The sequence below is a fragment of the Leptodactylus fuscus genome, chromosome 2 (genome assembly GCF_031893055.1).
Source record: "Leptodactylus fuscus isolate aLepFus1 chromosome 2, aLepFus1.hap2, whole genome shotgun sequence".
In the NCBI taxonomy this organism is placed as follows: Eukaryota; Metazoa; Chordata; class Amphibia; order Anura; family Leptodactylidae; genus Leptodactylus; species Leptodactylus fuscus.
In genome coordinates this window covers 8951412-8974283 of record NC_134266.1, presented here as the reverse complement: position 1 = coordinate 8974283, position 22872 = coordinate 8951412, and the positions used below count along the sequence as shown (strand labels likewise).

The 22872-nt window shown below is 41.3% G+C and overlaps 1 protein-coding gene across 1 annotated transcript; it reads right to left on the bottom strand.

The window, feature by feature from the left end:
- Positions 1–1088: 1088 nt before the first annotated feature.
- HGD (homogentisate 1,2-dioxygenase) lies at positions 1089–22746 on the bottom strand. The gene is made up of 14 exons (XM_075262532.1): positions 22724–22746; positions 9873–9944; positions 9433–9521; positions 9127–9232; positions 8711–8761; positions 8136–8227; positions 7962–7996; positions 7795–7874; positions 7502–7601; positions 7307–7431; positions 2228–2332; positions 2028–2154; positions 1770–1951; positions 1089–1305 (listed from the first exon to the last, which is right to left on the bottom strand). Exons 1-14 carry the CDS (start codon positions 22736–22738, stop codon positions 1165–1167), a joined length of 1320 nt encoding a protein of 439 aa, XP_075118633.1. The 5' UTR covers positions 22739–22746; the 3' UTR covers positions 1089–1164.
- Between the last annotated feature and the right edge of the window lie 126 nt (positions 22747–22872).

The window sequence follows — 22872 nt, the reverse complement described above, 5'->3', positions numbered from 1 at the left end:
TCTCGATTGTTTGGGACATCTGGAAAACAGCTTATTGGGAGAAGACGAGGTGAGCGCTACCACCAGTCTTGTCTCATGCCCACTGTAAAGCATCCTGAAACCATTCATGTGTGGGGTGGCTTCTCAGCCAAGGGAATCGGCTCTCTCACAGTCTTGCCTAAAAACACAGCCATGAATAAAGAATGGGACCAGAATGTCCTCCAAGATCAACTTCTCCCAACCGTCCAAGAGCAGTTTGGCCATCAACAATGCCTTTTCCAGCATGATGGAGCACCTTGCCATAAAGCAAAGGGGAGAACTAAATGGCTCAGGGAACAAAACAGAGAGATTTTGGGTCCATGGCCTGGAAACTCCCCAGATCTTAATCCCATTGAGAACTTGTGGTCAATCATCAAGAGACGGGTGGACAAACAAAAACCTACAAATTTTGACAAAATGCAAGCATTGATTGTGCAAGAATGGACGGCTATCAGTCAGGATTTGGTGCAGAAGGTGTTTGAGAGCTGCCAGGGAGAATTGCAGAGGTCCTGAAGAAGAAGGGGCAACACTGCAAATATTGCAACGCTGCATTAACTCATTCTAACTGTCACTATAAGCTTTTATTACTCAGAATATGATTGCAATTCTGTTTCTGTATGTGATAAAAACATCTGACAAACACACAGAAAAACCAGAGGGAGCAGATCATGTGACAATAGAAGATTTGTGTCATTCTCAAAACTTTTGGCCATGACTGTACACAAGCTGTGCTGTCCTGTATATACTGACCCTTATGTCATAGTCAGGGGTCAGCATGGCGCTGTGACCGGTCAGTGACTACTCCATATACACAAGCTGTGATGTCCTGTGTACTGACTCCTATCTTTCATAGGCCCGTTGCTCTGATCCTTCCGCTTGCCCCTTTTTCTGCTTCCACTACATCCACCTTTCGCTTTGTTCTCTTTCTGTCTTATATATTTTGCTAATGGATTTCCAGCCTTAAACTACATAAGTCATTGCCGCTCTGGATGTGACTGGAGTATGTTATTGCAGAGCTGTCTCTGCAGCTTTATGGAGATGAATTGATGACCAGTGATATTTTGCAACAAGTTTATTATGATTGCTGTAGATGGCGCCGCTCCTGTGTAATAATGCTCTGCAGACTGGAGGAACGCTCTGCAGGACTCACTTCTTGCTCCGCTGTGTGGGGGTGAAGTGACTGCGCAGCGACTCCCAGCATCGGTAATATTCTTTGTCCAAGCGATTACAAGTCTCCAACCCCCAGCGGGTCACCGCCATACTGAGCGAAGACTCGAACATGAAAGCCTGGAAAGACAGGTACATGTATAATCTCCTGGAGAGCGATGATGATGTCACACAGCTGTGATGTCATTGAGGCTGACTGCAAATCTCTCACCGTTATGTCACTTACTCCAAGCTATGAAACCAATACAGACCTGGTCCTGCTCACACAGCTGTAGGGTTGTTACAGTTGTATCCAGGCTAGACAATCCTTTATGATACATAGTAACGTATTAGCAGGCCAGGAGAGGATTTCTGCTGCTGTGTTTACCTCTAGACTGATACACTGTAACAAAACCTCAGCTGTTAGCAGTATTTAGGTATAATACATGTCTAAAAGGGATGTGGGGCCTGTGATAACACCCGGTTCATGTATAAGTAGCCACATCAGGACTGGTATAATGATGTGCTTGTGTGTGCTGCGCTGCATTGTGGCTGATGTAGTGTTCTGTAGTCAGTGACTATAACTAGATCTGCTGCCTATATACCATTGTTCCTTCGGCCACTCGCTCGGGCACCAGTTTGGCATTGCTCGCCTTCTCGAAGCAGTCGCCGTCGGGCCCATGAGGGGTCATGACGCTGTGCAGACTTCCTCCCCCGGGCTGGAATCCTTCTTCTTTGGCTTCATAGTGACCCTTGATCAGCCCCATGAACTCGCTCATGCAGTTCCCTGACAGCAGAGACGTGATGTTAGGTCAGACACTTAGCAGATACCCGGCCACACAACCAAGCCCCGGGTCACTTACTGTGGTAATACGGAGGGCGGAAGGTGCGGTCGGCCACACCCCAGCGCGGCGGGAAAATGACAAAATCTGCAATGGCGACCCCAGGTCTGAGGGACTTAGCGGTCAGCACCGTGAAGATGGACGGGTCCTGGAGACAAAGGGCGATTGGTAAAATATAAGAGACCGAGACCCCATAAAGGTAACGTAACGGCAAAACTCACCGCGTGGTCAAACGCCACACAGTTAATGACCATGAAGTTTTCCAGGTTGTACTTGTAAGGGGCGTAATTACCGTGCCAGGCAACTACATTGAAGGGTGAAAAGTCCTGCAGGAAGGAAACAGCGAATGTCAGTATATACTGACAGTGTTACAAAGCAAACAATGTAATAAGTCACAGAATACAATGAACATAGGAAGAAAATCACAGCAGATATAATACAGGGATCCAGGGAGGATTTCAGGGGTTGTGCGAGTGCCCATGGTGGTACCTGGGTCGTCATAAATGATAAAAGTACAATAGTGAGGTATATAGGAGTATAATGTACTATAGTGGGATATATAGGAGTATAATGTACTATAGTGGGATATATAGGAGTATAATGTACTATAGTGGGATATATAGGAGTATATACAATACTATAATGGGAGATATAGCAGTATAATGTACTATAGTGGAATATATAGGAGTATATACAATACTATAATGGGATATATAGCAGTATAATGTACTATAGTGGGATATATAGGAGTATAATGTACTATAGTGGGATATATAGGAGTATAATGTACTATAGTGGGATATATAGGAGTATATACAATACTATAATGGGAGATATAGCAGTATAATGTACTATAGTGGGATATATAGGAGTATAATGTACTATAGTGGGATATATAGCAGTATAATGTAGTATAGTGGGATATATAGGAGTATATACAATACTATAATGGGAGATATAGCAGTATAATGTACTATAGTGGAATATATAGGAGTATATACAATACTATAATGGGATATATAGCAGTATAATGTACTATAGTGGGATATATAGGAGTATATACAATACTATAGTGGGATATATAGCAGTATAATGTAGTATAGTGGGATATATAGCAGTATAATGTACTATAGTGGGATATATAGGAGTATAATGTACTATAGTGGGATATATAGCAGTATAATGTACTATAGTGGGATATATAGGAGTATATACAATACTATAATGGGATATATAGCAGTATAATGTACTATAGTGGGATATATAGGAGTATAATGTACTATAGTGGGATATATAGCAGTATAATGTAGTATAGTGGGATATATAGGAGTATATACAATACTATAATGGGATATATAGCAGTATAATGTACTATAGTGGGATATATAGCAGTATAATGTAGTATAGTGGGATATATAGCAGTATAATGTACTATAGTGGGATATATAGCAGTATAATGTACTATAGTGGGATATATAGGAGTATATACAATACTATAATGGGAGATATAGCAGTATAATGTACTATAGTGGGATATATAGGAGTATAATGTACTATAGTGGGATATATAGCAGTATAATGTAGTATAGTGGGATATATAGGAGTATATACAATACTATAATGGGATATATAGCAGTATAATGTACTATAGTGGGATATATAGCAGTATAATGTACTATAGTGGGATATATAGGAGTATAATGTACTATAGTGGGATATATAGCAGTATAATGTACTATAGTGGGATATATAGGAGTATATACAATACTATAATGGGAGATATAGCAGTATAATGTACTATAGTGGGATATATAGGAGTATAATGTACTATAGTGGGATATATAGCAGTATAATGTACTATAGTGGGATATATAGCAGTATAATGTACTATAGTGGGATATATAGGAGTATATACAATACTATAATGGGAGATATAGCAGTATAATGTACTATAGTGGAATATATAGGAGTATATACAATACTATAATGGGATATATAGCAGTATAATGTACTATAGTGGGATATATAGGAGTATAATGTACTATAGTGGGATATATAGGAGTATATACAATACTATAATGGGAGATATAGCAGTATAATGTACTATAGTGGGATATATAGGAGTATATACAATACTATAATGGGATATATAGCAGTATAATGTACTATAGTGGGATATATAGGAGTATAATGTACTATAGTGGGATATATAGCAGTATAATGTAGTATAGTGGGATATATAGGAGTATATACAATACTATAATGGGATATATAGCAGTATAATGTACTATAGTGGGATATATAGCAGTATAATGTAGTATAGTGGGATATATAGGAGTATATACAATACTATAATGGGAGATATAGCAGTATAATGTACTATAGTGTGATATATAGCAGTATAATGTACTATAGTGGGATATATAGCAGTATAATGTAGTATAGTGGGATATATAGGAGTATATACAATACTATAATGGGAGATATAGCAGTATAATGTACTATAGTGGGATATATAGGAGTATAATGTACTATAGTGGGATATATAGCAGTATAATGTAGTATAGTGGGATATATAGGAGTATATACAATACTATAATGGGATATATAGCAGTATAATGTACTATAGTGGGATATATAGGAGTATAATGTAGTATAGTGGGATATATAGGAGTATATACAATACTATAGTGGGATATATAGCAGTATAATGTACTATAGTGGGATATATAGGAGTATATACAATACTATAATGGGATATATAGCAGTATAATGTACTATAGTGGGATATATAGCAGTATAATGTAGTATAGTGGGATATATAGGAGTATATACAATACTATAATGGGAGATATAGCAGTATAATGTAGTATAGTGGGATATATAGGAGTATATACAATACTATAATGGGATATATAGCAGTATAATGTACTATAGTGGGATATATAGGAGTATATACAATACTATAGTGGGATATATAGCAGTATAATGTAGTATAGTGGGATATATAGGAGTATATACAATACTATAATGGGATATATAGCAGTATAATGTACTATAGTGGGATATATAGGAGTATATACAATACTATAGTGGGATATATAGCAGTATAATGTAGTATAGTGGGATATATAGGAGTATAATGTACTATAGTGGGATATATAGCAGTATAATGTACTATAGTGGGATATATAGCAGTATAATGTACTATAGTGGGATATATAGCAGTATAATGTACTATAGTGGGATATATAGGAGTATAATGTACTATAGTGGGATATATAGCAGTATAATGTACTATAGTGGGATATATAGCAGTATAATGTACTATAGTGGGATATATAGGAGTATAATGTACTATAGTGGGATATATAGCAGTATAATGTACTATAGTGGGATATATAGCAGTATAATGTACTATAGTGGGATATATAGCAGTATAATGTACTATAGTGGGATATATAGCAGTATAATGTACTATAGTGGGATATATAGCAGTATAATGTAGTATAGTGGGATATATAGCAGTATAATGTAGTATAGTGGGATATATAGGAGTATAATGTACTATAGTGGGATATATAGCAGTATAATGTACTATAGTGGGATATATAGCAGTATAATGTACTATAGTGGGATATATAGGAGTATATACAATACTATAATGGGAGATATAGCAGTATAATGTACTATAGTGGGATATATAGGAGTATATACAATACTATAATGGGATATATAGCAGTATAATGTACTATAGTGGGATATATAGCAGTATAATGTAGTATAGTGGGATATATAGGAGTATATACAATACTATAATGGGAGATATAGCAGTATAATGTAGTATAGTGGGATATATAGGAGTATATACAATACTATAATGGGATATATAGCAGTATAATGTACTATAGTGGGATATATAGGAGTATATACAATACTATAGTGGGATATATAGCAGTATAATGTACTATAGTGGGATATATAGCAGTATAATGTAGTATAGTGGGATATATAGCAGTATAATGTACTATAGTGTGATATATAGCAGTATAATGTACTATAGTGGGATATATAGCAGTATAATGTAGTATAGTGGGATATATAGGAGTATATACAATACTATAGTGGGATATATAGCAGTATAATGTACTATAGTGGGATATATAGGAGTATAATGTAGTATAGTGGGATATATAGCAGTATAATGTACTATAGTGTGATATATAGCAGTATAATGTACTATAGTGGGATATATAGCAGTATAATGTAGTATAGTGGGATATATAGCAGTATAATGTAGTATAGTGGGATATATAGGAGTATAATGTACTATAGTGGGATATATAGCAGTATAATGTACTATAGTGGGATATATAGCAGTATAATGTACTATAGTGGGATATATAGGAGTATATACAATACTATAATGGGAGATATAGCAGTATAATGTACTATAGTGGGATATATAGGAGTATATACAATACTATAATGGGATATATAGCAGTATAATGTACTATAGTGGGATATATAGCAGTATAATGTAGTATAGTGGGATATATAGGAGTATATACAATACTATAATGGGAGATATAGCAGTATAATGTAGTATAGTGGGATATATAGGAGTATATACAATACTATAATGGGATATATAGCAGTATAATGTACTATAGTGGGATATATAGGAGTATATACAATACTATAGTGGGATATATAGCAGTATAATGTACTATAGTGGGATATATAGCAGTATAATGTAGTATAGTGGGATATATAGCAGTATAATGTACTATAGTGTGATATATAGCAGTATAATGTACTATAGTGGGATATATAGCAGTATAATGTAGTATAGTGGGATATATAGGAGTATATACAATACTATAGTGGGATATATAGCAGTATAATGTACTATAGTGGGATATATAGGAGTATAATGTACTATAGTGGGATATATAGCAGTATAATGTACTATAGTGGGATATATAGCAGTATAATGTACTATAGTGGGATATATAGCAGTATAATGTACTATAGTGGGATATATAGCAGTATAATGTACTATAGTGGGATATATAGCAGTATAATGTACTATAGTGGGATATATAGCAGTATAATGTACTATAGTGGGATATATAGCAGTATAATGTACTATAGTGGGATATATAGCAGTATAATGTATTATATAATATGAGTAATGAGTTAAATGAAAATGATGAATAACATACAATCCATAATGAAGTTTCAGTACAATACATGATATAACTTTGTACAATATGAAGCTTTTAGACCGGCCTGACCTGTTTGGCACAGAAGAGCCTGCCCTGGTACTTGCTGATCACAGAGTAGCCACCGGCCACCGTCCTGTCCTCATACCAGGCCACAGGGGTCAGGAAATCCCGGGGATTAGCCAGGCCATTGGCTCCTGTAATAAAGTCCTGTAGTTATGGAGGGTCCAACCTGCTTATATCTGACAGTAACACCAAGGCTCTTACCTATTGGCCCCAGGTCAGGGAGCTCAAAGTGAACCCCAAATACTTCTAGGATGTAACCCCTGGAGTCTCCGAAGACCTCGACACTGAACCTCATCCCTTGCTGCAAAAAGATCCAGAGTCAATTGTACATTGGTTAGATATAACACACCAGTATACACGTATGACCTCCTATCACATAGACGACACGTATGATACACTGCTGTATACATGTTCTCATATCACATAGATGCCACGTATGATACACTGTTGTATACATGTATGACCTCCTATCACCTGGATATAAGTATAATCACCTGGATAACACAGATCTCATTCGGCTCCACCAATATCTTCCCAAACTCGGTCACAATCAGGAGTTTTCCTTGCTGCGGGACTGTGGGAAGAAAACACTAAAAACTCAGATTACTGCAGTTACTACCAGCAAACACCAGGTGGCAGCAGGCAATAAAGGTGAACTCACCGATTAGGAAATCCCCATCAGAGTTGTACAAGCACCTGGAAAGGGGGGGCAAAATAACAGGAGGTGTCATGTAGATAGTAAAAAGCCCCTCCCCCACCCACCGCCTGACAACCGAGCTAATAATACCGAAAGTGTGAACCTGGATTTCTAGATAAGGTGGAGGCGCCCACGTACCTGTCCGTCATAGACAAACTGCAGGTGTAGATATGGATGGCGATCCCATTGCGTGATTTAGGGTCTCCGGCTCCACAGAGCGTGTACAGACCCTATAGAGACCATATAAGAGGAATATATATTAAGGTATGGAGGGGGGACAAGGACCCCTAAACTAGACAGGGTTGTGGCAGAGAAGACCCTCACCATAGAGGCAGAGCACCCACTGTTATGGGGCCCATACTTAGCAAGGGCCCCGCTCTTTATAGCTACATTTGGTGTTGAGCTCCCCCTAGTGGCAATGGCCCCAATGCACAGGATATGTTCTAGGTGTGAGGGGCTTAGTGCTGGGGTGACTCCGTAGGGGCCCATGTGTTTTCTGCACTTCCCTGGATGTGGAAGCATAGAGGGGCCCCAGAGGCTGATAAAGGGCCCGAGTAGTAACAGGGAACCCTGAAAGAGGATCGGCCGCCCTTGACCCCAGGCCCTGCAGCATTTGCCAGCACAGGGAGACCTTCCAGGAAATCCTGCGGATTCTAGGACAGCTTGCGAGGTCACCCAACCCCAATTATTGGCCCCATCTGTATATGACTCACATCCACAAAGTCCTGCTTCTTCTCTCCGACTACAAACGGCTTCCATCTCAGCTGCAAACAGAGCACAAGCAGGTTACTAGCGCCCCCAGTGGTAAGAGTTAGCCTGGTGAACATTATGATGATAAATATGGCGTCAGCTCACATTTTATATCTACATAGCAGTCCGAGCTGCTGCAAAGCTCCAAATCCCCAGCAGTGCATAGACCAGGAGATAAATGATTAGTCACTACCTGGCACCAGCACTAGAGGGAGCTCACAGCATAGTGGCTTATTATGGTAATCATAGGACTCCCCCTAGTGGAGGCTGCAGGTAGGGAGAAGGATGTAATTGTACTCAAGGTCTGTGCTGGGGATTTGGATCTTTGTATCAGAAAATACTTGTATTACACTTATCAGACCCCAGGGCGGCGACTCACCTGGTTGGGATCCGGCTCCACTTCATCCCAGTTATGTGACAGGTGTTTTTGCTCATAGGCCTCAAAGGGTTTATGGCGGACAGAGGGAAGAATACGGTAGAGCCAACTGAGGACGAGACATACAAGAGATAACTCCTATCATCTCGGACTCCATCACTCGGGGCATTACATGAAACAGGGAAGGTTAACCATTCAGGACCATAGGCAAGATGGGTGGCTATCACTCTCTGTAACAGCAGCCATACTGGTTGTCAGGAGGCGCCAGGACTGGGGTAAGTGGGGCAGCTCTGGGGTCCTTGCACTCACCTTCTCTGATTGGAGCTCCGGGGACAGGTGAAGGCAGATCCGGAGAGCTGCTCGGCGTACAGACCGTACGGACAGACCTGTGGACTATTCTGGAGAGGAGGACATGGTCAGATTGTGCGGCAGTCTCTGCCATATTCCAGATCTCTGCTCGCTGTCTGTGTTGTGCGGGTTATATGCTCCACACACTGACAGCAGCACAGAACCTGAACATGGAGACTGATCAGTCTATCAGAATTCACAGAGGGTGCCATAAATATCTTACAGATGTGGGGACACCCCGGGGCTGGTACCAGGACATGGAGGGAATGCTCTGAGCAGAGCACATTTACTGACACATGTGAACATGGCTCTAATAACTGCAGCCACAAGATGGAGGGACCCAAATCTATGGGATACTTATGGCAGAACCCTAAAAACTATTACACAGTCATGATACCAACCTGTCCCTCAGGTAAGGCACCCAGACACCGAGGATCCTCAGAGGAAAATTCATTACCAAATCCAGACTGGTACTAAAAATACGAGACAAAAGACGTCAGAAGTGGAAGAAGAAAAGCTGTAAATATCCTGTATCCAGTCACAGCCATAGAGATACAATGTAACAATATTCATACCTGTGACCACCACTAGGGGGAGCTCATTTCATACAGATTATACAGTCACCACTAGGGGGAGCTCACTACATACAGATTATACAGTCATCACTAGGGGGAGCTCACTACATACAGATTATACAGTCACCACTAGGGGGAGCTCACTACATACAGATTATACAGTCACCACTAGGGGGAGCTCACTACATACAGATTATACAGTCACCACTAGGGGGAGCGCACTACATACAGATTATACAGTCACCACTTAGGGGGAGCTCACTACATACAGATTATACAGTCACCACTTAGGGGGAGCTCACTACATACAGATTATACAGTCACCACTAGGGGGAGCTCACTACATACAGATTATACAGTCACCACTAGGAGGAGCTCACTACATACAGATTATACAGTCACCACTAGGGGGAGCTCACTACATACAGATTATACAGTCACCACTAGGGGAAGCTCCCTACATACAGATTATACAGTCACCACTAGGAGCTCAATACATACAGATTATACAGTCACCACTAGGAGGAGCTCACTACATACAGATTATACAGTCACCACTAGGGGGAGCTGACTACATACAGATTATACAGTTACCACTAGAGAGAGCTCACTACATACAGATTATACAGTCACTACTAGGGGGAACTCACTACATACAGATTATACAGTCAGCACTAGAGGGAGCTAACTACATACAGATTATACAGTCACCACTAGGAGGAGCTCACTACATACAGATTATACAGTCAGCACTAGGGGGAACTCAGTACATATAGATTATACAGTCACCACTAGGGGGAGCTCACTACATACAGATTATACAGTCACCACTAGAGGGAGTTCACTACATACATATTATGCAGTCACCACTAGGAGGAGCTCACTACATACAGATTATACAGTCACCACTAGGAGGAGCTATCTACATACAGATTATACAGTCACCACTAGGGGGAGCTCACTACATACAGATTATACAGTCACTACTAGAGGGAACTCACTACATACAGATTATACAGTCACCACTAGGGGGAGCTCACTACATACAGATTATACAGTCACCACTAGAGGGAGCTTGCTACATACAAAATACACAACCAAACAAGATGTGTAATATGTAGTATAATTTTTGGTTGTTTCTAGGGGATTTTTAAGTGGTGTCTTGGTCGGCTCCTATGGGTGCCATTATGGCTGCTGGACATGACTACCCCAAGACCAGGCTGACAGAGCAGGTTTTCTTGCTCTCTCTGTTTATTGTCTCCTTTATCTTGGCACTAGGACACAATTATTGCTATCAGTGATGTCTGCCAAATAAAGCTGCTGAGTCACAATGTGTAAGGAAGCTCCACATCTGGGAGATGTTACTGAAACTGCAGCATCTGGGGAGGGAAATTATAATAAACCATGGGGAAGGGGGGGAAGGAAAGGACCTGATAGGGAAATATTATATACGATATTATATGATAGGGAAATATTATATACTCCGTTATGAGGTTTCCGTCTTCTGCATGCAGAAGACAGAAACCTGTCAGACTGAGTCCGGTCAGAGCGCCGGTGAGTGTTTTGTGCGCTCCGCGGTGAAACCAGTTTTTTAGACCGGATACAAAGTCCTGCATGTCCGACTCTGTGTCCAGTTAAAAAAAAAGGTTTTGCCGCAGAAAGCATAAGACGCTCACCGGCGCTCAGGGCAGCACACTTTTCAGACCCATTCAAATGAAAGGGTTTGAAAAATGCCTGCAGGTTTCCGTCTCCTGCCCAGTTTTGGGCAGGAAACGGAAACCTGCAGAACAGAGGTCGGCCTCTCCTCTCCTGACATGGCTGATAACAGATAGCAATAGATTGTATTCACCTGTCCTACAGTCGGCCTCTCCTCTCCTGACATGGCTGATAACAGATAGCAATAGATTGTATTCACCTGTCCTACAGTCGGCCTCACCTATCCTGACATGGCTGGTAACAGATAGTAAAAGATTGTATTTACCTGTCCTACAGTCGGCCTCTCCTCTCCTGACATGGCTGATAACAGATAGTAAAAGATTGTATTCACCTGTCCTACAGTCGGCCTCTCCTGACATGGCTGATAACAGATAGTAATAGATTGTATTCCCCTGTCCTACAGTCAGCCTCTCCTCTCCTGACATGGCTGATAACAGATAGTAATAGATTGTATTCCCCTGTCCTACAGTCGGCCTCTCCTCTCCTGACATGGCTGATAACAGATAGTAATAGATTGTATTCCCATGTCCTACAGTCGGCCTCTCCTCTCCTGACATGGCTGATAACAGATAGTAATAGATTGTATTCCCATGTCCTACAGTCGGCCTCTCCTCTCCTGACATGGCTGATAACAGATAGTAATAGATTGTATTCCCCTGTCCTACAGTCGGCCTCTCCTCTCCTGACATGGCTGATAACAGATAGTAATAGATTGTATTCCCCTGTCCTACAGTCGGCCTCTCCTCTCCTGACATGGCTGATAACAGATAGTAATAGATTGTATTCCCCTGTCCTACAGTCGGCCTCTCCTGACATGGCTGATAACAGATAGTAATAGATTGTATTCTCCTGTCCTACAGTCGGCCTCTCCTGACATGGCTGATAACAGATAGTAATAGATTGTATTCTCCTGTCCTACAGTCGACCTCTCCTCTCCAGACATGGCTGATAACACATAGTAATAGATTGTATACCCCTGTCCTACAGTCGGCCTCTCCTGACATGGCTCATAACAGATACTAATAGATTGTATTCCCCTGTCCTACAGTCGGCCTCTCCTCTCCTGACATGGCTGATAACAGATCGTAATAGATTGTATTCTCCTGTCCTACAGTCTGCCTCTCCTCTCCTGACATGGCTGATAACAGATAGTAATAGATTGTATTCCCCTGTCCTACAGTCGGCCTCTCCCCTCCTGACATGGCTGATAACAGATAGTAATAGATTGTATTTACCTGTCCTACAGTCGGCCTCTCCTCTCCTGACATGGCTAATAACAAATAGTAATAGATTGTATTTACCTGTCCTACAGTCGGCCTCTCGTCTCCTGACATGGCTGATAACAGATAGTAATAGATTGTATTTACCTGTCCTACAGTTGGCCTCTCCTCTCCTGACATGGCTAATAACAGATAGTAATAGATTGTATTCCCCTGTCCTACAGTCGGCCTCTCCTCTCCTGACATGGCTGATAACAGATAGTAATAGATTGTATTCCCTGTCCTACAGTCGGCCTCTCCTGACATGGCTGATAACAGATAGTAATAGATTGTATTCCCCTGTCCTACAGTCGGCCTCTCCTCTCCTGACATGGATGGTAACAGATAGTAATAGATTGTATTCCCCTGTCCTACAGTCGGCCTCTCCTCTCCTGACATGGATGGTAACAGATAGTAATAGATTGTATTCCCCTGTCCTACAGTCGGCCTCTCCTCTCCTGACATGGCTGGTAACAGATAGTAATAGATTGTATTCCCCTGTCCTACAGTCGGCCTCTCCTCTCCTGACATGGCTGATAACAGATAGTAATAGATTGTATTCTCCTGTCCTACAGTCGGCCTCTCCTCTCCTGACATGGCTGATAACAGATAGTAATAGATTGTATTCTCCTGTCCTACAGTCGTCCTCTCCTCTCCTGACATGGCTGATAACAGATAGTAATAGATTGTATTCTCCTGTCCTACAGTCGTCCTCTCCTCTCCTGACATGGCTGGTAACAGATAGTAATAGATTGTATTCCCCTGTCCTACAGTTGGCCTCTCCTCTCCTGACATGGCTGATAACAGATAGTAATAGATTGTATTCTCCTGTCCTACAGTCGGCCTCTCCTCTCCTGACATGGCTGATAACAGATAGTAATAGATTGTATTCTCCTGTCCTACAGTCGGCCTCTCCTCTCCTGACATGGCTGATAACAGATAGTAATAGATTGTATTCTCCTGTCCTACAGTCGGCCTCTCCCCTCCTGACATGGCTGGTAACAGATAGTAATAGATTGTATTCCCCTCTCCTACAGTCGGCCTCTCCTCTCCTGACATGGCTGATAACAGATAGTAATAGATTGTATTCCCCTGTCCTACAGTCGGCCTCTCCTCTCCTGACATGGTTGATAACAGATAGTAATAGATTGTATTCCCCTGTCCTACAGTCAGCCTCTCCTCTCCTGACATGGCTGATAACAGATAGTAATAGATTGTATTCCCCTGTCCTACAGTCGGCCTCTCCTCTCCTGACATGGCTGATAACAGATAGTAATAGATTGTATTCCCCTGTCCTACAGTCGGCCTCTCCTCTCCTGACATGGCTGATAACAGATAGTAATAGATTGTATTCTCCTGTCCTACAGTCGGCCTCTCCTGACATGGCTGATAACAGATAGTAATAGATTGTATTCCCCTGTCCTACAGTCGGCCTCTCCTCTCCTGACATGGCTGATAACAGATAGTAATAGATTGTATTCCCCTGTCCTACAGGCAGCCTCTCCTCTCCTGACATGGCTGATAACAGATAGTAATAGATGACTGTCTCCTGCCCTCTTTGTGGCCCCAGTACAGGGTTTATTGGGAGGATAAGTGTATTATGGGGGAACAGTATCCATGTAGCAGGAGGAGGACCCTGTGCAGACTGAGGGGGCGGCACATAGGAGGGGACAGGGCTGGGGAGAGCAGTAGATCGTGGTTAGTTGCACAGAATAGAGTCCTTATGGTTCCTAGGGTCGGGCCCTCTGCACCCATCATTGGTTTATTGTTATTTTTCGGGACCTACTTTTGATTCCCCCTCATTTTCTGCTCTTCATTGCCCCCCCACCAGACATCTCTCATTAACTGCCGTCGTTTGTGACATTTTCTTCCTTCTCACTAGGAGTTGTGAAATATTTAGCAGTGTCCTGACCCCCCCACAGGTTAAGCTCACCTCCTCCCCCTCCCTCGGTGACACCAGTGCCCGCCACCGGTGACCTTTCCACACCCTGCGTCACTGAAGGTGCTGGAGCCGACTCTGGTTATCTGGGATCTGTGCGGATCCATGATTTATTTATAAAGGGCAGGGTGCTGGCGGTGGTCGTGCTCCTGCTGGCGGTGGTCATGCCCCTGCTGTTTGCTGACGATTCAGTAATTAATCTGCTCATTAATCCTGTTTATGTTTGTAGAAACCAGAAATATTAACCCCAACAGCAAGACCATGACCAGTGACCAGTAGATGGCAGCAAGCCACAGCAAACCCTCCAGAATGATGAGTTACTGCTGCAGGGATACAGAGAGATCGATCCCCTCCTCCTGCTGAGGTAGATGTACAGGGTTGTGAATAGATCAGGACTATGAATATTTCTCCTTCTCTCTGCTCTACATTTCGCTCTCCATTTCTAATATGATGTCAGAGCACTGCTATGTGTGATTTTAATAAATCAGAGGTCACCTACCAGTTGCTTCTCCTCCTCCCCTATCACAGCATGCAGTCTCAGAGAACCACTGAGAGATGGTGCAGCTGCAGCCCCCTCCTCCACACCTAACATTTACTGTATTATATTAGCTGGGTGAGAGGGTTTGCAAACTCTTTGTGTGTAGAGCATTGGAAAAAGAAAATTATGTTTTAGTTTATTAATAATAATAATAATAATAATAAAATAATTAATAATAAAAAAAAAATCAAACAGCATGCCCACAAAACAAATTGCCAGCTCTACTCCTCCCTACACAGTACAAGAACATGCCCAATACACTGCCATAGTTAAGAAGAGAAGAATTACAGTTCACCATCCTTCCCTGCTCAGTGAGCTCTGCCCAGATCACAGAGCATGCATGCCCAGTACATTTCCATAGAAGTCAACAGGTGATGATCACAGCTCACACCTTTTCCCACTCAACACATGTCACATACAGGGAGAAATGAAGATTTGTTCCATTTTGGGTTCAGGTTGAAAAAGTTTGTTTTGAACCACAGCTTAAATTGACTTAAAACATAGTGTATGACACTGTCAGGGCTCCTAGGACTATATAATACATAGTGTGTGACACTGTCAGGGCTCCTAGGACTATATAATACATAGTGTGTGACACTGTCAGGGCTCCTAGGACTATATATCTATAATACATAGTGTATGACAGTGTCAGGGCTCCTAGGACTATATATCTATAATACATATTGTATGACACCGTCAGGGCTCCTAGGACTATATATCTATAATACATAGTGTATGACACCGTCAGGGCTCCTAGGACTATATATCTATAATACCTGCCCCACCCCACCTCCCCATATAGCGGTCACCAACCAAGAGGAAGTTGAGACTCCATGGACTGTTATACCCCAAATCAGCCACCCCCCCCCCTTACCCCATACTCTCCCCCACGACTCCAACTCCCCCCGCCCCCCCACTTTACTAGCTTTGGCAATGCCAATTATCCATTCGGACGTGCCAATAAAGTCTATTTGATTTGATTTGAATAAATATACCAAAAGTATAGCACGTCTATTGGAGGAATAGGTATAACCCATCATAATTCAATCCTACCTCCCTCCCTAATTAAGCCCTTCAAACCTAGCATGTCTTAAACCACAAACATAGATATACAAACACAAAACTGGAACAGGCCAGATGGTTATCGACACTCAACATATCCAACTACAAGTTCAAGTATAAAAAATATATACCTTTATTAACAAAATGTTAAAAATTGTATACATCAATATAGAGAAATACACATATACTGGACAGATGCAAAACACCGTATAAAACAGTACACATAGATGGATCTTAGTGAAATAGTATTGCACATATATATATAGTAAGATGAACTACACCTGATGCAACCTCCACAAACAATTTATTAAATAATCACACTACCCGAATGCAGCTAAACTACTCTCCTAGTATTGACTAAGCATGTATATAGTCATAATGTCCTGATTGCAGAAAGAACACTCTCCTTAATTCCACATAAAGTCAGAAAATGACCAATAATATGTATTTCCGAAGCAGGAACAGGGATAAACCCATGTTTACAACATATTGTCATCAGGGAGGCATAGCCGCAGGTATAATGCACAGATAATGTAAAATACAATAAGGATAGGTCTACATCAAGAAGAAATATGCCATCTTACCCATATAGAATCACTGTGATGTAAAGCAAGAACACCTAGTGTCTGTTTGTCAGCCCGACGCACGTTTCGGCACGCTAAGCCTTCTTCCGGGACCCCACATCACATCACAGTGATTCTATATGGGTAAGATGGCATATTTCTTCTTGATGTAGACCTATCCTTATTGTATTTTACATTATGTGTGCATTATACCTGCGGCTATGCCTCCCTGATGACAATATGTTGTAAACATGGGTTTATCCCTGTTCCTGCTTCGGAAATACATATTATTGGTCATTTTCTGACTTTATGTGGAATTAAGGAGAGTGTTCTTTCTGCAATCAGGACATTATGACTATATACATGCTTAGTCAATACTAGGAGAGTAGTTTAGCTGCATTCGGGTAGTGTGATTATTTAATAAATTGTTTGTGGAGGTTGCATCAGGTGTAGTTCATCTTACTATATATATATGTGCAATACTATTTCACATGTTTTGCATCTGTCCAGTATATGTGTATTTCTCTATATTGATGTATATAATTTTTAACATTTTGTTAATAAAGGTATATATTTTTTATACTTGAACTTGTAGTTGGATATGTTGAGTGTCGATAACCATCTGGCCTGTTCCAGTTTTGTGTTTGATTTGATTTGAGTGTATGACACTGTCAGGACTCCTAGGACTATATATCTATAATACATAGTGTATGACACTGTCAGAGCTCCTAGGACTATATATCTATAATACATAGTGTATTACACTGTCAGGGCTCCTAGGACTATATATATCTATAATACATAGTGTATGACACTGTCAGGGCTCCTAGGACTATATATATATCTATAATACATAGTGTATGACACTGTCAGAGCTCCTAGGACTATATATCTATAATACATAGTGTATTACACTGTCAGGGCTCCTAGGACTATATATATCTATAATACATAGTGTATGACACTGTCAGGGCTTCTATGACTATATATATATCTATAATACATAGTGTATGACACTGTCAGGGCTCCTAGGACTATATATATCTATAATACATAGTGTATTACACTGTCAGGGCTCCTAGGACTATATATATCTATAATAAATAGTATTTGACACTGTCAGGGCTCCTAGGACTATATATAGCTATAATACATAGTGTATGACACTGTCAGGACTCCTAGGACTATATATGTCTATAATACATAGTGTATGACACTGTCAGGGCTCCTAGGACTATATATCTATAATACATAGTGTGTGACACTGTCAGGGCTCCTAGGACTATATACTGTATATCTATAATACATAGTGTATGACACTGTCAGGACTCCTAGGACTATATCTATAATACATAGTGTATGACACTGTCAGGGCTCCTAGGACTATATATAATACATAGTGTATGACACTGTCAGGACTCCTAGGACTATATCTATAATACATAGTGTATGACACTGTCAGGACTCCTAGGACTATATATAATACATAGTGTATGACACTGTCAGGGCTCCTAGGACAATATATATCTATAATACATAGTGTATGACAGCGTCAGGGCTCCTAGGACTATATATCTATAATACCTGCCCTACCCCACCCCACCTCCCCATATCGCGGTCACCAACTAAGAGGAAGTTGAGACTCCATGGACTGTTATACCCCAAATCAGCCACCCCCCTCCCTTACCCCATACTCTCCCCCACGACTCCAACTCCCCCCCCACACACACTTTACTAGCTTTGGCAATGCCAAATATCCATTCGGACATGCCAATAAAGCCTATTTGATTTGATTGTATGACACTGTCAGGACTCCTAGGACTATATATCTATAATACATAGTGTATGACACTGTCAGAGCTCCTAGGACTATATATCTATAATACATAGTGTTTTACACTGTCAAGGCTCCTAGGACTATATATATCTATAATAAATAGTATATGACACTGTCAGGGCTCCTAGGGCTATACTGTATATATCTATAATACATAGTGTATGACACTGTCAGGGCTCCTAGGACTATATATATCTATAATAAATAGTATATGACACTGTCAGGGCTCCTAGGACTATATATATATATATATATATATCTACAATACATAGTGTATGACACTGTTAGGGCTCCTAGGACTATATATCTATAATACATAGTGTATGACACTGTCAGGGCTCCTAGGACTATATATATCTATAATACATAGTGTATGACACTGTCAGGGCTCCTAGGACTATATATCTATAATACATAGTGTATGACACTGTCAGGACTCCTAGGACTATATATCTATAATACATAGTGTATGACACTGTCAGGACTCCTAGGACTATATATCTATAATACATAGTGTATGACACTGTCAGGGCTCCTAGGACTATATATCTATAATACATAGTGTATGACACTGTCAGGGCTCCTAGGACTATATATCTATAATACATAGTGTATGACACTGTCAGGACTCCTAGGACTATATATCTATAATACATAGTGTATGACACTGTCAGGACTCCTAGGACTATATGTCTATAATACATAGTGTATGACACTGTCAGGACTCCTAGGACTATATATCTATAATACATAGTGTATGACACTGTCAGGACTCCTAGGACTATATATCTATAATACATAGTGTATGACACTGTCAGGGCTCCTAGGACAATCCTACTAATATTATAATAATAAACTATATGAACGGATTTGAATGAAATTTGGCACATAGATAGTTTGTAACCTTGATTAACACATAGGCTACTTTATATCCCAGTAAATGACATGGCTTCGCCACTGTTATGAATTTATGTTCATATACTATATTACACTGCTCTTGCCAGCAGCATTATCTCAGCTAAAGCATTTGCATATTATCTGATCTGCTCCACTGCTGACACACTGACATGGGAAAACTCCTCTAATCCATTGCCAGTTTGACAATTTTAAATATTCCTGGGAAAAGAAAATCTAGTTTGTTGCAAAATTCTAAAACAACGAGAGCTATGAAGGTAGCCAGAAGTCACAGAGTTCTCCTCAAGCGGAGCTGAGGAGGATTGAGCAAGCTAGGCATCAAGTGGCTATTATGGAGCAGGCAGATCATCGACGGCAGCAATTTGCCGAATATAGGCGGACCATCGACGTCAACAACATGCAGACGAAGTCACGGGCAGAGGCTAGTATACCTATAAAACATAATATTTGATTCTGTCAAGGTGAAAAGCTGCTTGTCTGTGGTTTTTAGACACACATGCTGATTAGCCCATTTTGATGACTTGTAAGTGCTACAGGGTTGTTGTTATTTGAGAGACACATTTGTGGCTATGAGCCTGGCTGAAAAGTGAAGAAGAACTGGATTTTCCAAAAAAAAAAAAAAAAAAGGATCCCCTTAGTGGTAGCAGATGTGGAATCACTGCGGTATAGTGGAATGTGATGGTGGACCAGGCTGCAGGATGTCTGAGGGGGGGTAACCGAGTATATTAATGAATATTAGCACAGATTGTGAGACCATTGAGTGAGCACCAAAAAATGCCTACAGTGGTTGTCCACGTATTTCTTTTGAATGCCTGGACAACTGGGGCAGGTTAAAAAACCCAAAAGTCATGCTCACCTGTCCTCGGTGCTCCGATGTCCTCCCGGCATGTTCCAGTCCTTCTGCTACGGCATCTTCTCAAAGTGAAACAGTTCAATGGCTATGACGTCCTGGATCTCTTCTGCCCAGAAGACTGGACTGTGCAGGAAGGTAATGGAGCACCATGAAAAGGTGAGGATAAGTGTTTATTTTATTTTTTTCACAGCCCCCAGCTTATGTAATACTTAGACGAGTTGTCCCTTTTTTGCCTGGACAACCCCTCTTATGAAATAGAGATTTTTTTTCAGATTAGCACAGGTAGAATCAGGAACCCTCGCAAAAGATTATTCACTAACTGAACTACCAGTAAAAACTATGTAGGCAGATGAAACTGCTCCGTTGCACAACAGTTAGACAAAGTTATACTGTATTATTGGCAGTGAAAGGGTTAACTGACATTTGTCTATCTGTATTACGCTAACTTTTGGGTTTCCGACGTTCAGGTCAGCATGGGGACCTGAATGAGAGAGAGAGAGAGGCTATCCATTTATGAAGCGTTTACACAAGGGAACCTGCAGACCCCATAGACTGTAATATTCTACCCCGTTTCTTCCAGTTTTATACCAAAATCGTCATAGAGAAAACTTATCATTGCAGATTCTGCAGCAGAGACTGCAACGCTGGCGTGAAATCACCCTTACCACTGCCGTCAAGCTCATACATCCATTACTTCACTGTAGCCGACGGGCCTATGCTATATTGTACAGTAGATACTCTATCAGATATTTTATAGTTTATCAGGATATATCAGATGCTATAAAATCATGTAGTACTACATATACTGTATATACACATATACACTAGCACTTGCTCGCGAGGTCGCCCACGTGTTGTTGAGGAGTCTCTGAGGGGTTAATTTGTGACAGTGGCAGGAATGTGACTTTGATGTTTGAAGGGCTGAGCACTTCCATGTGGTTGCACATCTGGGCAGATGTTGGAGCGCCGGCTGCGATTGGCTGAGCCTGGAACACTCCTACCCAACCGCCCTCCACTACTGCTCCGGCCAAAGACACCGCACATCAGGAGGCATCAAAGGTCACAGATAGTGAGAGGCCCTGCAGGACTACAACTCTCAGCTGCCTGCTCTACAGCCTTACAGGCTATGGTGAAGCTACAACTCCAGAACCTCCATAGCGCTGTCTTATACAAGTGCTGCGATCTGTCATAGCTATTTGTGCTCTCAGCTGAGGGTTTGGTACAATTGTATGCAGCTGCACAGCTTTCTCTGTTAGTTTGCCCCAATGTGTCAGTCTGGAGTTCACAAAGCATTGTCTAGACTGGGCCCAATTGTAACAAACTGTAAGTGCTCATTCACATGACGTTGTAACGGTCTGAGAACAGAACCTGCCATTTCTCTGCCCGATTCCCTGGATCCCATGATAGACTCATGTACACTCATATCTTGTGTGAATACAGCCTTAGGAAAGAGCAGGGCGAGCTCTGGCCAGGGTTATACCGCATCATGTGAACTAGACCGCAGCGAAGATCTGAAAGTGGTGAGAAACAGAAGCACAAAGAAGGTTGTAGAAGGTTTCATCATCCAATGAGGGACCTTTATTTACAGAAGACCGGACACCGGCCCTTTAATTCTGGACTTCAATCACATATAGAGCTAAACCATGGCACACTGTGGTGGGATAGTGGCGAACTACTAATCCCAGCAGGAGCAGTCAGGGAAAAAGGAGAATATTCCCAGAAAGCTTGTGTATCAGCAAAAATATCAATAAATACGTCAGCGCCCATACATACACATGTATCGGCACACACACATATATATATATATAGACGTATCAGCACACTTGTGATGAGTTTGCGGTATCTGCTCAAATGACAGCAAAATTCTGAACATTCCTAGAAATACATCACAGATGACATCATGTTTGGTGGGACCACCATATTAATGGTCGCTGTTTATTACACCCCCACCATCACCATATCCCCAGAGCCACCTGCAGCCAGTCCCGGACTTACCTTGAGCTCCGCCATGTCAGGGTCCCGGCTGCTCCACCGCTCTGTGCTGCTGCTCTCTGCTCTGCCTGGATTTAAGCAGTCACTCAATGTGGATCTGATTAAACACAGACTGGTTACACAATTCTACTGAGTGACTGGGGGGAGTGAGT